This window comes from Rutidosis leptorrhynchoides, unplaced genomic scaffold, assembly GCF_046630445.1.
Source record: "Rutidosis leptorrhynchoides isolate AG116_Rl617_1_P2 unplaced genomic scaffold, CSIRO_AGI_Rlap_v1 contig248, whole genome shotgun sequence".
NCBI lineage: Eukaryota > Viridiplantae > Streptophyta > Magnoliopsida > Asterales > Asteraceae > Rutidosis > Rutidosis leptorrhynchoides.
Genome location: NW_027266497.1, coordinates 49,538 through 66,088, shown reverse-complemented (window position 1 = coordinate 66,088; position 16,551 = coordinate 49,538). Strand labels below are relative to the sequence as shown.

At 35.4% G+C, this 16,551-nt stretch overlaps 4 protein-coding genes across 4 annotated transcripts; 2 read left to right on the top strand and 2 right to left on the bottom strand.

The window, feature by feature from the left end:
* Nucleotides 1–535: 535 nt before the first annotated feature.
* LOC139882255 (eukaryotic translation initiation factor 1A) lies at nucleotides 536–973 on the bottom strand. Its single transcript, XM_071866614.1, has one exon. It carries the CDS (start codon nucleotides 971–973, stop codon nucleotides 536–538), a length of 438 nt encoding a protein of 145 aa, XP_071722715.1.
* Nucleotides 974–2,895: 1,922 nt separating this feature from the next.
* On the top strand, nucleotides 2,896–6,726 carry LOC139882246 (transcription initiation factor TFIID subunit 6-like). Its single transcript, XM_071866606.1, is given in 15 exon segments — nucleotides 2,896–3,021; nucleotides 3,118–3,204; nucleotides 3,400–3,501; nucleotides 3,597–3,705; nucleotides 4,129–4,229; nucleotides 4,332–4,469; nucleotides 4,563–4,658; nucleotides 5,226–5,350; nucleotides 5,615–5,667; nucleotides 5,670–5,746; nucleotides 5,848–5,973; nucleotides 6,073–6,090; nucleotides 6,092–6,155; nucleotides 6,158–6,184; nucleotides 6,380–6,726. Coding segments are annotated over 15 exon segments (1,596 nt in total).
* A 364-nt stretch (nucleotides 6,727–7,090) lies between these two features.
* On the top strand, nucleotides 7,091–9,221 carry LOC139882254 (tRNase Z TRZ2, chloroplastic). The gene is made up of 8 exons (XM_071866612.1): nucleotides 7,091–7,498; nucleotides 7,813–7,975; nucleotides 8,062–8,132; nucleotides 8,214–8,309; nucleotides 8,464–8,577; nucleotides 8,730–8,798; nucleotides 8,923–8,997; nucleotides 9,132–9,221. The coding sequence occupies exons 1-8, from the start codon at nucleotides 7,091–7,093 to the stop codon at nucleotides 9,219–9,221; spliced, it is 1,086 nt and encodes a 361-aa protein (XP_071722713.1).
* Nucleotides 9,222–13,416: 4,195 nt separating this feature from the next.
* LOC139882256 (3-oxoacyl-[acyl-carrier-protein] synthase, mitochondrial-like) lies at nucleotides 13,417–16,207 on the bottom strand. Its single transcript, XM_071866615.1, has 13 exons — nucleotides 15,986–16,207; nucleotides 15,744–15,848; nucleotides 15,579–15,650; nucleotides 15,380–15,466; nucleotides 14,900–15,051; nucleotides 14,591–14,671; nucleotides 14,461–14,494; nucleotides 14,304–14,370; nucleotides 14,145–14,221; nucleotides 13,979–14,039; nucleotides 13,753–13,835; nucleotides 13,588–13,659; nucleotides 13,417–13,485 (listed from the first exon to the last, which is right to left on the bottom strand). Exons 1-13 carry the CDS (start codon nucleotides 16,205–16,207, stop codon nucleotides 13,417–13,419), a joined length of 1,182 nt encoding a protein of 393 aa, XP_071722716.1.
* Between the last annotated feature and the right edge of the window lie 344 nt (nucleotides 16,208–16,551).

Sequence of the window (16,551 nt, the reverse complement as noted above, 5' to 3'; positions counted from 1 at the left end):
TGAAGGAAATCATGATTTCATAGACTCCGGTAAAATGCCGATAAAGTTCATGAGTCTGTAAAACATGAGTCCAAAAGTCAGGCTAGTTTGACTTGGGTTCGTTACGTATTTTGACTAACAAAGCAAGATAAGCTGGCCTAAGTACAGAAACCTTTTCCTATAGTATGAAACTATGAATTTTAGCTGAAATATACAGTTTCCGAACCAAGCGAGTTCCACAATGAGACTCCATTACAAAACTCAATACATCAATAAAGGATCTTTAGAAGAGTATAGCTGTATGCATCTCTAACCCAGCCGCAGAAGAAGTCAGAAATTTGATACATAACATGGGACTTGATCATCTAACAGTAACAAAATCAGAATAATTAAAGAAACACAAACACTGATGATAACAACAAACAGGTGTACATATATTAGTATTTCCCCACCATCTAGAGAACAGTAGAATATATGACTTTAACATCAATTAGCCAAGCCTTTTTTTAAATTTGTAACATAAAACTCAAAACAGAGTCCAACAACAAAAAGTAAACTAGATTTTATCAATATCCTCATCCTCGAACTCAATGTAGTCATCACCAGCCCCATCATCCTCCTCGTCAAGGCCACCGGCAATACCCTCATTGAGACGAGTATTTTCTGGAAGTTCACCATATGCCTTGAGAAGCCTGGCTTCATCTGGCATGTACTTGAGGATGACATCAGCTTTGTCATCCTGGTAGTCTCTCAAACCAACGAGAATAATATCCCCAGCAGCAATCCAAACTTTCTTGTGCATCTTTCCACGGATGTGACAGAGACGTTTAGTGCCATCAATGCACATAGCTTCACACCGACCATTACCTAACATGCGAAGAACTTGAGCATATTCTTGTCCATCTTCCTTGAAGATCAGCTCACGTTTCTCGTCATCAGCTTCGTTCTTTCCTCTCTTCCTGTTCTTTCCTCCCTTTCCCTTGTTCTTCGGCATGATTAATTCCCCTTAAGCTCTGCATTGACCAATTTTAAAAGATATAATAAGAACAAACTAAAACAACAAGGAAACCTTTAATTTATCAAAACCATCTTCAACAGAGTTTCCAAATCATCAGAGCATATATATACCAAATTCCAAACTGAGAAGTGGTGAAAGTTTCATATCCACATAATTACTAACAATTGGACTGTTCTTTGATTGAAAGATTGTGTTATATTACAGTTCTGGTTCGTTATTCAGCTCCAAATCAATATTTACAGCCCAATTAAGCATATCCACAAATAAATTATGATCCATATTCCATAAAATCATCGACAAACTGTAACCTTTGACACCACTCGGAATTAATCATCACAAATTGAAACAATAAAAGCACCAATTCAGGAAAACCAATAACAGATATCACAAATTTAAGATCTTTTTCAACATAGTGAATAATTCGGAAGAAAACATAACAACCAACAACGGATAAAATTATTAAAATCCGACGATCTCACCGAAAACGGGATGATCGAATCAAAAATTTGCAATCAAAATCTGATCATCAGAAAAACGCGAGACCAAAAAAAAAAAAAAAATACCTGAGAGGAGAAGAAAGAAAGGGCACGCAAATAGGTAATAAAATTGATCGTGATTCCACTCACAGCTGGGATAGAGTGAACCCTAGCTTTTTATTGAATTCAAAGAATCTAATCCAGTGGACTTCTTTGTTTTTATTCGGATTTCTTCACAAACAGTTCTGGGCTTTCAAGCCCATTTTCAAATTTTTATTTTTTTTTTGACATGGAAAAATAAGCAGTAAAGCACTAGAGTAGCAATTTAGGTTTAATTAAAATTACTACAATGGCCGTGGTATTAGCATGCTTGCTTAGAAAGGAGTGTTAAATAAAAAGGAAAAGTATAGAATATTCGAATAACTTACTTGTTAAGATCTAGAAGAAGAAGAAGAAAAAAAAAGTTGATAAAAACACAAAACTCAAATTCTTCAGAAAATAACTTGAAAGTCTTTGTACGATTATGAGAAACCTTCGAGCTCTTATTTATATACTTGTAGTCCACAAGTGTTCAACTAGAAAAAAAACTAGCGCCAAAGATTTTGTATATTGTGACTTGGAGCGGAAGATAACGCGTGATAGTCTTGTATTTGAATACAAATAGGAGAGAATGGTTTCAAACTTCAGACACAATATGACGTTATATATATATATAATTAAAGATGTGTTTTAGTTTATTGATTTTTCTTTTTTTATTTTTTCATCAAAAATTTACTAATCCATCTCAAAATATAAAATAATATAATATAAAATAAAAATATATTATATTTTTTATCATACAATATTATATTAAAATTATTATTAAATATATTATAAAATAAAATTAAACACTATCATCAAACAAAAAAAATCAAATCAAATACGTCTTTAACAAAAAATATTAAATAAATAACAATTGCTATATATCGAAATTTGAATGGTGATTGGTTGTGGAGTGACCTCTAATACAAGAGATAAATTTTATCATTTTATGTCTTTATATATATATATATTTATATTTAAGGTGATAGAAAGATTATGTCTTTATATATAAATATATATATATATATATATTTAACTTATCCAATCTTATACTACTACTATAATGCAAAGGAAATAAGGAATACTAAAATTCCATTTCATTTCATAACTTCTTATTTTTTTCTCGAGGACGACCGAATAAAAGGGCCGGGTTCTGTTACTGGAACGAATCAGACCCATTACTCGAAAGAACCCGACCCATTCTTCTCCATCAACAGAAAGGAGTAATTTTAACTTTCTCGCTCGCTCTGCAGCTCCATTCTCTCCTAAGACACAGAGAAATTGTGTGCACCACCATTGATTTACCTGATAGAAAGCTTATTCTTCTTCTAAAAAGTGAAAATGAGCATAGTACCAAAGGAGACGATAGAGTTAATCGCACAGAGCATTGGAATTAGCGACTTGTCTCCAGAAGTCGCTCTTGCTTTAGCACCCGATGTTGAATACCGAATGCGCGAGATTATGCAGGTACTCTACTCTACTCCACTCTCCCTCTTCATAATTTCCATTATATATCTCTATCTGCATCTGGGTGTCTAATGGAAGAAAAGTTCGTATCACCAGGAAGCAATCAAGTGCATGCGTCACTCCAGGAGAACTACATTGACCACCGATGACGTCGATGCTGCTCTTAATTTGACAAATCTCGAGGTAATTTTGGATTATCTGTGCTTTAGGTAAGTGAATATTAGTTTAATTGAGCTGAGCTAAAAGTAAAGTTGGGTTTTTTATTTCTTCACTTGACACAATGCATTCAAATTTATGGGGCAGTGATGATTGATGATGGACAATGTCTATTGTGTTATCTTTCGTTTCATCTAAATTTGCTTTACCATATTCCTCCAGCCGATTTATGGATATGCTTCCAGAGGCCCTTTGCAGTTCAAGAAAGCTATTGGGTACAAGGATTTGTTTTACCTTGACAACAAGGATGTTGATTTTAAAGACGTAAGGGCTACTCACTGTTGTACGGTAGAAACAATTTTTTTTCAGCCAAGTGGCAGCATATTTTGTAATTCCCTTAATTTTTGTTTGTTATTCAGGTGATTGAAGCCCCTTTGCCCAAAGCTCCACTTGACACTGCAGTAGTTTGCCATTGGCTAGCTATTGAGGGCGTACAACCTGCTATTCCAGAAAATGCTCCAGTGAAAGGTCTGCTTACATTTCTAGTCTTTGTCGGTATAAAAGTCATACAACATTTTGGTTGCAGATATGATGATCAATGTGAACTTGTTTTTCCAACTAGAAAGTTAAATGATAGAGAAGAGCTTTTTGATGGTTTTCATATTTATTGTATTTGCTCAGATTTAAGTCAGCAGTGTTAAAATTTTGTTTTCCCTGTTCACATCACCTTAAGTTCCTGCTAACATTTTTCCTCATACTTTCTGGAACTGTATTTACATTATCGAAAAGATATTGAAATGTCCCTTTAGAATTGCTTTTGATGGAAATACCCTTGATAATAAATCTTCTCTTAAATTGATGAGGATGTTGCATTTTATCCTTAATTGATTCCTATCAGTATTAGCTGTTGTTTGGGAACTAATCCAACATCTGGTTATATTATGCTTCTAGTAATTGCTCCTCCCCCTGATAGCAAAATTTATGAACAAAAAGATGGTCCTCCAGTTGATCTCAAATTACCGGTTAAGCATGTTCTTTCAAGGGAACTCCAGGTATGTTATCTGTCTTAATGTTTGAGTTTTTTTTGCATTTTCTATTTAGTTATTTGACTTCTTCGATATTTCTTTACCATTCTCTGCTTGTTTTCGTTGCAGCTGTACTTTGATAAAATTACAGAGCTGATTTCAAGCAGTTCCGACACCGTTCTTTTTAAACAAGCATTAGCTAGTTTGGCTACTGATTCGGGGCTTCATCCTCTAGTTCCTTATTTCACATTCTTTATAGCTGATGAGGTAAAACAATGTAGGTTTTATCGAAACCTTTTTACTGGTGTTCTTAAATCCATGCATCCTTGCTGCTCAAGTTATCTTGCTTTAATGATACAGGTTGTTCGCAACTTGAATGATTACACCAGACTGTTTGCGTTGATGCGAGTTGTTTGGAGTCTACTCCAAAATCCCCATATACACATAGAACCTTATGTAAGTTTCCTTCCTCTTATCAGCCTTCCTGTGGTTTTGAACTTGTGATAAGCTAAATTTATCCCTTTTGAAGAAAATCTAATGGGTTGGGCATAGCAAGAAATTAGTTAGATTAAATGCTTATATTATCGTTAACTTAGTTATTCATGAAATATTTTACTGACAATGGGTAGTTGCAGTATTCAAAAACCATAATGATAGTATTGCATGTTTTTCAGTGTAAAAAAGGGGGTTTGGAAAACCAATGCACACACATTAACCAGTCCATAAAAGGGGGCAAAACAGTTCGGTCATTTGATTTGGCCGCGTCCATCTTTCTTGTGTGATGGTTACTAAAATCAATCTGTGTACTTGGGAGTCTTGAAGTTTCTTTGCTTTCATTTCATTGTGACCAATGGTTGGTCATTTTACGGCCTTCAGTTTGAATTAGACACTTTTATGAGCCCTCGCAGTCTCATATATTACACTTGGTAAAAGATGCAGGTGTTTTCTAATCATTAGATATATGGATATGATCTGCAGTTTATGTGAAGCATGAGTTTGAGAGGACATTGTTTTTCTTGTCAGCTTCACCAATTGATGCCATCTGTGGTTACCTGCCTTGTTGCAAAGAGGTTAGGAAACAAACTTGCAGACAATCACTGGGAACTAAGAGACTTCACTGCGAAGCTAGTTTCTGCAATATGCAAGAGGTCTGACTTCCTTATGTTCATAAGTAGTGTAAAAATACATGATCAAGAAGTTAATACTTAATATCCAACTTCTATTTATGTGGTTCCTTTCTGTTATATCGAGTATGCCTCTCTCTAAAGCAGATTGACTTCAATTTTCTGGATATTTTATACATTACTGCTTTATTTGGCATGTTCAACAATCATACAATTTCGTAAATCCTCTGAAATAGGTCAGTCCAAGTACGTTCTACCTTCCAGCAAAAGTATTCTCCTCTGTTACAGATTTGGGCATGTATACAACAGTCTTCAGTCACGAGTGACAAAGACTTTGGTCAATGCCTTTTGGACCCTAGAAGGTCACTTAGACAGCAGTATGGTGCAATTCAAGGGTTAGCAGCTCTAGGACCAAATGTGGTATGCTAATAATATACCGAGCAGCATTTGATAGATTAATTGGACTATCATATTTTGGACTAATACTATTGGAGCTGTTTCTGTCTGCTCTTCTTTATTAGGTACGCCTCCTTATATTGCCAAATCTTCAGCCATATCTGCAACTTCTTGAACCAGAATTGCGTTTTGAAAAGCAAAAGAATGAGATGAAGAGGCGCGAAGCATGGCAGGTGTACGGGGCCTTGGTGGTAAGCTTACTGCCTCTTAAAACAAACTGCCTACCTGGTTTATTATTATTCAGTCGAAATCTTAAGACTGTGATTAACAAGTCCATAAAAACTGTCCAGTGTGCAGCAGGTCAATGTTGTATATGATCGCCTCAAAATCTTCCCTCCTATAGCATCCCCGCCTCCACATGCTCTCTGGAAGACAGTGTAAAAGTCGTTACTGCTAGACCAAGTAAGAACTTTGATCGATTTTTTCTTTGGGTAAATTTCAAAAAGCCTCTTGAGGTTTACCGTATTATTGATTTTACCTCGTAATGTTCAAAACTTACCATAACCCCCTCTGAGGTTTTGATCAACCTACAATGTATTCTTGTCTTTTCATCTTAAACTTTAGTTACATTATTTTTTCTCTTATGGATTCCTTAAGATAAGCGCAAAACAAGCTTTGAAGACTTGGAACAACAACCGTCCCTGAAGAAGAGGGCAATTGATGGCCCAGACGGAGCAACACTGTCAGATATGTCACCAACACGCACGCAAGACAAAACTGCAGTTTCAGGTGATGCGGGCGCTTCTTCTTCTGAACAGTCAGCTAAGGTAATAAGCGGGTCTGGCTACAAAGCTGGAAGGACCAATCCGAAGATGACGGCTGTCCTGAATCAGGTCTGGAAGGAGGATTTGAATTCTGGGCGTCTCTTAGTAACATTGTTCGAACAATTTGGCGAAGACATTCTTCCATTTTTTCCATCTCCTGAGATGTCTTTGTTCCTGTAACGGGGCCGTACGGCATAGGATTTTGGCAGTTATATTCTCCACTGTAGCTAAAAATTGTAAATTTGTAGACATCTTTCTAACTTTTCATCAGGTGTGAATTTAATACTTGGTCACTAAATTTTAACGTTTGTGCATTTAAGTGCCTGTGCTTATTTTTCACATTAATATTACCTCAATCAGAATACATTATGTTACTGGAGTACCTTTTTGACAATAGTATAAATCAATGAAAGCTTAATTTTTTTCCTTTTATTAGGCACTAAAATAAATGTGTCATTCAAAATATCAAACATCGCTGATGATAATTTGGACTGAGAAAGAAAAACCTCACTAGAACCCCATCTCTCTTCTCTCTCTCTCTAAAATGCAAACATCTCTGCCATTTTCACTCTCCAAGCTTCCTTCAATCTTCCCTCACGTTCACGATTACTACCCAAAACCCTCCCCTAGACTGACCCTCCTCCACCAATCAACTCCGAATCACAATCCGACGGCAGCAGCAGCCTCCTTCAGACCGAATTCCGCTTCTCCGTTTCTCTCCTCCATTAGCCGTGCAATCGACGAAGAAGAAGAGTTCCGCAAGGCCCGAGCTGCTGTTCAAAGGAAAGGAATCGACTTGGAAGGATATGCCATTGAAGGACTATCCATTGGTGGCCATGAGACTTGTGTCATAATACCTGAGCTCAAATGTGCTTTCGATATTGGCCGATGTCCGCCAAGAGCTATTCAGCAGAACTTTTTGTTCATCACCCATGGCCATCTTGACAACATTGTAAGCTTTTTTCGGTTGTTGGATTTGCCCTCTTCGTAAAATTCTGATATTTTGACTTGCTCTGATTAGTTTATCATAGTCTGTGCTTCTGCCAGTGTCAACTTTGTAATTTGTTTAGGCCAAAGGTTTTAAATTTTTGGTATGCTACTTAAAATAAGAAGTGGGTTAATTAGTTCAAGTTGTTTTAAACTTCTCTATGGATTTTTTTATTTTTTATTTTTAGATAATTTCTCTATGGAATTTGAAGTTCCCTTATGCTCGAGTTAATCTAGCCGCAAATGTAATACTGCGCTTTTGTCATATTAATTTCTCAGGGTGGATTGCCTATGTATGTCGCCAGTCGTGCTCTTTACAGTCTGAAGCCTCCAACGGTATTTGTTCCTCCCATTATTAAAGATGATGTGGAGAACCTGTTGGAGATTCACAGAAAAATGGGAAATGTAGAGCTGAATGTTGATGTGGTTCCACTGGAGATAGGTAGCTACTTTACAGTTGCATATTTTTTCTTACCCAATTTTCGTATCTGTAAGTTTTATGTTAAGACTTTGCCCTTTAATTTTCAGGTGATACATATGAACTGCGAAATGACATTGTAGTTCGGCCCTTTAAAACCAGCCACGTCATACCAAGCCAGGTGTGTTTCTTCTCTTTAGATTATGTGAGACTTACTGAAATGGTGATCCTATGTTTACTGAAATGTCTGTTGTTTTTTAAGGGTTATGTTGTCTACTCAGTTAGGAAAAAACTAAAGAAGCAATACATCCATTTGAAAGGGAAGCAAATTGAGAAATTGAAGAAGGCTGGAGCTCAGGTTTGTGATATGTTCTCTTTTTATTCTTAAGAATAAAATCAAATAACTATTCAACACTGCTGACGTGTAGCTTGGATTAAGGACTTCTCGCGATTGTCTTCCGTTGTTGTAACTTTGTAAATAACTTCTTGGCTTAATTACTGTCTGTTTTCAGATCACAGATACAGTATTGTCACCAGAGGTGGCCTTCACAGGAGATACAACATCAGATTATATGCTTGAACCCCGTAATGCAGACGCATTAAGAGCAAAAATTCTTATAACTGAGGTGCATTAATTATAAGAGAGCCAAGTATCTCCGAATCTATGGGAAAAATATTTACTTGTATACCTGAATGAAATTTTTAAGCATCAACATGGTTGCTTAAATTGCAATTAATATGTGTATGTGAGGATTCTCATGGTGAAACTTGTTAACAGGCAACTTTTCTAAATGATGACTTTAGTGTTGAGCATGCACGACAGCGGGGCCACACACATATATCTGAGGTAATCAGAATAATTGCTCTTCAATTCTCATTGTACTGTATAATGTCTAAAACTTAGATATAACAATACCTTGCGAGACATTTATTTTATCGCTGACCTGAGTCTGATCTTGACTAAATTACAGATAATCGAACATGCTCAGTGGATAAGGAATAAAGCAGTATTATTGACACATTTCTCTTCCCGCTACAATATAGAGGTGATAATCCTGTTGTCTGGTTTCTTGAAAACTCTATATTTGAGAGATTCCTAATGCATGCGAATAGCATATATCTGTGCGAAATCAACTTGGCAGAATGTTAAACTGAAAACACTTTCATTTGTCATTGGCAGGACATTCGTCAAGCAGTGGCGAAATTGCAATCCAAGGTATCAGCAAAAGTGGTTCCTTTGACAGAAGGTTTCAAATCAATGTATACTTAAAAGAGGACTGCTCAGTTTTTGTTTGCAAATGTAATTTTTAGTTAGGCATCTTGAAACTACTGAGTATTGATCCCCACAAGAAAAGAAAAGAAGCAGGTGGCGTATTTACTTATTGTAATATACTACTCCTTCCATATCAAAATACATGATGTTTTGGATTTTTTAGATTCATCTCACTAATCTTCATTAGATGTATGTTTATATAAATGAATTTAAAAATCTAAAAACATCATGTATTTTTTATACGGATTTAATAAAAATTAATTTATTGAAATGGGCCTCGAGCTTTGCATTTAAATGGGCCGAATTTTTTGACATGCGTGTTTCACCGAAAAAATTTGAAATGGCCCTCGAGCTTTGCATTCAAATGGGCCGAATTTTGTAGCTAATATTTGCTCTATGTCAAGACTACACTATTTATCGTTATGTTGTGTTCGGTGTACAATTTTTTCCTTTAAAGATAATTTTAATATAATATCCTATATTTTAAGATTGATGGATGAGTCTTTAAGGAAAAAAAATTGTACACCACACACAAACTTTAATTATAAAAGTTATCGTATTTAAAAATTGTGACATGTCAATATTGAGTTAGATGTTGTAGAGCTCCTCTTAATGTTGGAGGCAAATATTTTGGTTATTATATTGTAGTATATACCACATAAGCGGTCTCCTCCCTATATAATAAGACATCTCCAATTTTGGAACTTGTAAGAAAATAAAAGGCAAGTAAAGCAAAGAAATTGAAATGAAGGGTCAGGTTTCAAATGACATAACCGTTGGAGTTCCGGCCACCTTTGGGAGGTTTACCGTAGCCGACGGATAAGCAGTCTCATAAATGAGTTACTCGGTGATACTCTTGGCAACCTTCAGGTTTTAGAGGGTGATGGAGCTCTAGGTACTGTTGTTAAGCTTACATTTCCACCAGGTATATTAATTCATGTATAATGTACACTTTTGAATGAATTTATTCTAGTCTAGCTAGCTGGCTCTATGTATAAAAAATTAAAGCCAGTATTCACCTAGTATATCGCATACATGTACGTGAATCCTGATATTATTATATGTTTTGTGTTCCATTAATTCTAAGACAAGTAATAGCTTTTTTTCTTTCTTTTTTCATGTTCAGGAAAAGTAATACCTGGTGTAGGTTACATGATATAAAAGGTTACGAGGATTGACGACGAGAAGCGTATAAAGGAAAAAGAAACGATAGAAGGAGGATTTAAAGCTCTTGGCTTCGATTCATACAAAATAACAGAGAGAAGGCATTACGATTGACCTCTCTTAACGATTTGGCTTTCTTATTTCTATATATTCTATATATGTCGTAATTTGCCTTTGCACATGTTACATGTACTTCTAAGTTGTTCTCTGACCAAATTGCCGTTACGTAATTTGTCTTTTTTTTTAATTATGGATAGAAAAAAATATAACGGATTTTGATGAATAAATTAGAAAAAAATAATATATATTATAATTTAAATAGGAATATTTTTTTAATAATATGTCCGTTTGAATAGGAAAAAATAAGATGTGTCCGTTTTAATTAGAATAGAAAAAAAGAATATATTAAATTTATTAGGAATAAATTTTTAAATAATAGATAAAAAATTATTTAGGAATAAAATTATTATATTAAAAAAAATAATTGGTAGAATTTTATTAGAAATCATTATGTTATTATATGAAAGAAAATAATATTAGTAACTTAAAATTGTACCTTGAAACCTAATTAATTCAAAGTTTTAAAATACACGTGTCAAATTACTATTCGTTAATAAAACAACATGTGTCGGATTTTAATTTGACAATAAAATTTAGAGATTTCTACATTTGCGAGACAACGTACCCTCCGCTCCATAAATCAAACAAGCGCCTTGAATTTTAGTAAACTATTGATTCGATTTAGAGATTTCTACATTTTCGAAACAACGTACCCTCCGCTCCATAAATCAAACAAGTACCTTGAATATTTTGTGGTGGAAATTTTTTTTGGTGTTCTAGTTAAAACGAGAGAAAAATGTTGAAATGAATCACAAAAGAGAACGATTTATTAGATGTCAAATAGATAAAAGAGTTGATGAAGGAATGGAAGAGGCGGCTAATGAGAATCGAAAAGAAAATTTGGCATTTTCTCTCGAATGAATTAGGGTTTAAAAACGTGATTATCTTATTGAAAAACGTTTTTGACACGTGTTAATTATCAAAGGACTATATATGTAGGCGGAGGAAGATGGGTCCATCGTTTTGCGGTTTACGGATGCTCGAGTTTGGTTAAACTTGCTTCAAACTGTCTCGAAAAACGTGTTTTTTGCCATTTTTAGTAAAAAACATGTTTTTCAAGACAGTTTAAAGCAAACTTAAGCAATATCAAGCATCCGTAAACCGCAAAACTAACAAACCCTAAAGTAACGAAAGAGATGGAGATGGAGAGAGAGTGAGAGAGGAGGGCATAGTTACAAAATTTAAATTAATCTTAACCGGCTGATTTGTATTAAATCAAAGGTCAAAGATAGAGGCACTTACATATGGTGTAGGTAGATCCTCCTCATATATATATATACATATAAAGAAAAAATTGTCATCATTTATCCAGCAATTCTATTGTGATGATAATTACATCACGTTCTATGATAATTTGACGGAAAATTATACTTTATACCCTTCTTGTATCGCACTTGAGAATATACCATCCTCGTTGAATGATATGAGGCAAAATGGACTACTTCGAGCTTTGGCGCATCAATTTTAGGATTCTTCTAAGTCCCCGTCATTTCCGAAACTCAACGTGCAAGAAATTTTTGGCAGTCGGCACCGTAATGTCGATTTCTGTGAACTCCGAACAACCCCACACTTTAATGATTAATTTTCTTTAGATTAGGAAGTCTTCGAAGCTTTAAGTTGCTAAAGTCATGTTGAAATCCTTTAAAAATAATTTCTTCAATGGGTAAACATTTTAGGAAGTCTTCGAAGCTTTAAGCAGCTAAAGCCATGATGAAATCCATTAAGAACAATTTCTTCAATGGATAAACATTTGGCCACCAAATTGGTTGTCACAATTTCCCACTCAATAATTTAACACCATGCAAAATGCAAAGCCATCCTCTCAAAACTCGATGAGTCGACTTCAATTTTCAAATTACTGCAATATTGCAACTCAAGGCTTCCAATAATTTATGTAGATTAAGCAACTCCAAATCATCGTCAATGGATTTCAATATTATATGCATCCCACGGATAACTTACGTACTGGAATTGGTTTTTATCTGAGGACTGCTAGCCGCAAACTATATGGATAGTGTTTGCTATAATAACCCTCAATCAGCAATTCAATTCAAGATCTAACTCCCAAACGTTACCCTCAACTGCAATATTAAGTAACTCGTCAACTAAAAGGAACAATACATATTATCATTCCAATCCATGATCAGCCATATTCTAAACACGAAATTAACTCTCAATACTTTGATTTTGATATTGAATACAGTTTTGCAGTCTCTCTTTTACAATACTACACTCTGAAACAAAAACCCTCATAATATTCACATTCAAAATAAAATTCAAAGGTATAGGAAGACCAGAAGTGGTTCCATACCTCGGACAAGACACATGTTCAAGGCGCCTCGTCAGAGGGGAAGATCAGATCTGTATTGTTGATCATATTCGTGTTGTTTTATTCTATGAGATTGGCTGATTAGCTAGGCTAGGGCTTCTAGCTAGAGTCTTTTACATTGTACGTGTATAACTCTATATTACCTCCTAGAGATGTCAATTTCTGTTGACTTCAGGAATTAAGGATGATGGACACAACACACCAAATTGATTTCTTCACGTTGAGGTCTATAAATTTATTTGAATTTGTAAGGGGGTTTCAACATCAAATTCTTAAACACGAAGGACCAATTAATGAGAAGTTATTTTGTGAATTGACATGCAAAAACTATGCTTGAGAAGACCAAATACTATTTCTAAAATCCAAAATTTCTCTCTCTTATTACAAGAAAACAGATTATTAAACACATTACAGTGCAACTGAAATTATATAAGTACTAAAGAAGATGTGAGGATTTTGAAGTTCCCATCAATAATCAATTGTTTTACGGGGCACAAGAGAATAGTAATGATGCGTTTGTGCCACCAAAGCCAAAGGAGTTCGACAATGCTGCTCTTATTGGCATCTCCTTTGATGCAATCAAGGCATGAAAGAGTCACTAAACACAGGATCTGGTTTAGTCAGATTTAGTGTCAATGGTGCCACTCCCTAAAATGATGAGAACAATACCGATCGAGACTTAACGATTTAGTTACTTCTTAATGATGAGCTAATAGCCAGATAATAATTCTAATACTTCAAATTCCTCACCTTGTGTATTGTTAAAACTGAAAATATGGCTTCTACTGCTCCAGCAGCTCCAAGAAGATGTCCAACGGCGCCCTGAGTTAATTTGGTTGCCGAAAACAAATTTATATTCTATAATTTAGGAAGTGTTAGTGAAGGGAATGTAGATGGATGTATAGCTAATATTACCTTTGTGGAAGAGAATGCCAAATGACCAGAAGTGGCATGGTCTGCAAATATTGTCTTGATAGCCGCAGCTTCTATTGCATCGCCTGAGAACAAATTTAAATAAGTAATTTTAGAAAGAACTTTTATTTAAAAGTTTCTAAAGAAACGTCCTTTTGAAAAGCTATACCCCTAATTTGGGAAACTTAACAACTTTGTACCCAAGCTGAACAGGATTTCCATGGCTTACCAAGAGGAGTAGATGTAGCATGGGCATTTACATAGTCCACTTGGTTAGGAAGAATTCCAGACTGCCAAGAGAAAAACCTTAGCTCATTAGATTCAATGATAGAAAAATTGCACAGAAGGAAAAAAAAAATGCTTTAATTTAATGGTAAGCTGTCGTTGGGTTTTACCTGTTCTAAGGCACGAGTCATGGCCAGAATAGCACCTCGTCCATCAGCGTGTGGCTGAGTAATGTGATATGCATCACCTGTAAATATTCCATGGCTTCAGAAGTCAATAATTTTTACACAATAAGATGAGATGATTGTTTTTAGTACTTATCAAACAACCTGACATGCCATAGCCGCGAACTTCTGCATAAATCTTCGCTCCCCTGTTTTTAGCATGCTCAAGTTCCTTCATTGGAAGTGAGAAGAAAATGTGAACCACCAGGAAAAAGGTTAAAATTAAGATAACATTCAATAAAGTACACATGAATTGGCTCACCTCTAATACCAGGACACCGGCACCTTCACCGATCCTGAGATCAAGCATAAATAAAATAGTTAGATATAACATAAATAAAGCAGAAAGGAGCTAGAAATACAAAGAGGGGACAAATAGAAATACCACTTACACAAATCCATCACGGCCGCTATCAAAGGGTCTTGAAGCTTCCGAAGGAGATGAATTATACTTGGTGCTTAAAGCCCTTGACCTGGAATTGAACAAGAAACTCCACGTTTAAATTGTATTCCCAAATTTCTTCTGTTTCACCCACCCCATAACAGATGGAGATGAAAATCAATTATATCAAACTATCTGGTTTCAAGCATTTTCTTGCAATAATGTTTTCAGCACTATCTACAGAGTAACTTCCACATGAAAAAGAAGCCTACTAGAGTAGACAACAACTTGCAATCATATGAATTTTATTATTTGGTACCTACAAAATCCTGCTATTGATAAAGCGTCAATGCTGGACTCAGTACCTCCAGCTACCATAACATCTGCATCTCCGAATTGGATCATCCTTGTAGCATCACCAATAGAATGTGCGCCGGTAGCACAAGCTGTCACTGCAGCATGGTTTGGTCCCTATATTCAAAAAACACTATAAACTATGGAAATATATCTTTTACGTTGTTCGCCAATTTCATGTTTGGAAGAAAAAGGGTTACAGAAGCATGTTCATAGTTTTGTTGGTTATCGTGATGACAGAAAGACCACAGTCACAATGAGAAAAAAAAAAAAAAAAAATCTAACGCATCTAGTTATCACTTCAATGGATTATGGGCCGCTGGAAGGGTTTGGCATTATGACTAGTTCAAATGAAATCAATTCATAAATAACAGAATTATCAACATAGCTCTATGATACACAAATTTAATAAGTGCATTATATGTAACAGAAAGCATACACACACCTGGAATCCATATTTCATGCTGACATGACCAGATGGCATGTTAATCAAGATTCGTGGGATGAAATATGGGCTAAGCCGACGAAGCCGCTGTATTGGGATAAGCAAATAGATCACAATTTTTTTCAAATTACATTTACAATTGAAAATTCAGAGACAAGAAAGAGTCGATAGCATTCGAGAATAGCAAAGATAAACTAACCTTTTCACAAATCATTTGAGCTGCATCCAGTATATCACTTATACTTCCAATCCCCCCACCGATAGACACTCCCTGAAGTTCCAAATAACCAAAATCACATGAGAAAATCCCCAAAAGAGAAACGCCCATGGCAATCAGATATCATCAAGGAATGTCAATAAGTACCGTTCTTTCCTTCTCCTCTTGCTCAGTCGGAAGCCATTTTGCATCGTGCAAAGCTTCATCAGCAGCACACAGTGCATAACTTATAAACCTTGCAATTGATCGGTGCTCCTAATAAAATATAATAAAAAACAGATAAAAAAATGAAGTTTTTTCATCGCGAAAAAGTAGCTGAATTCAAACCAACAGCAAAAGGCTACCTCTTATGCAGCTAAATTCAAACCAATGTATTTTTTCTAGAGTACCTTAGTATTTAGCCATAGACCTTCATTGAATTCCCCAGGATTGCTTCCACATGGCACGATGGCAGCCACTTTGGAACTCAACTGATCAAATGTATGTAGCTGGCTGTCCTTATCAAAAGAACCCATTTTAAGATCGTCAATATTAACCTCTCTTACACCACAATTGCCCTCTATCAACCTCTTCCAAGTTGTTTCCACTCCACAACCAAGTGGAGTCACCATTCCCAAACCTGGGAAGCAACACATAAACAAATGAAAATGAGCTCAAATCATCATCAACTGAGACAATTCTAACATTCTGGAGATGAAACAAAATAACAAACACCAGTCTTTTTTAAAATAAGCTGTTAAAGAAAGTTTAAAGCTGAAAACTTTACCTGTGACAGCTACCCTGCGAAGTTTGTTACTAGTTGTAGGAGGAGGGTTGAAGTGAGAAGAAGAAGAATAGAAGCAACGACTGATTTTGTGCCAATTGTGCGAAGGATTTTTCGCCATGGTTTTCTGCTATGGAGAGTTCAAAGTGTTCGATCAATGGCGTGAGTGAGACTAAAAAGATCGAAATACGA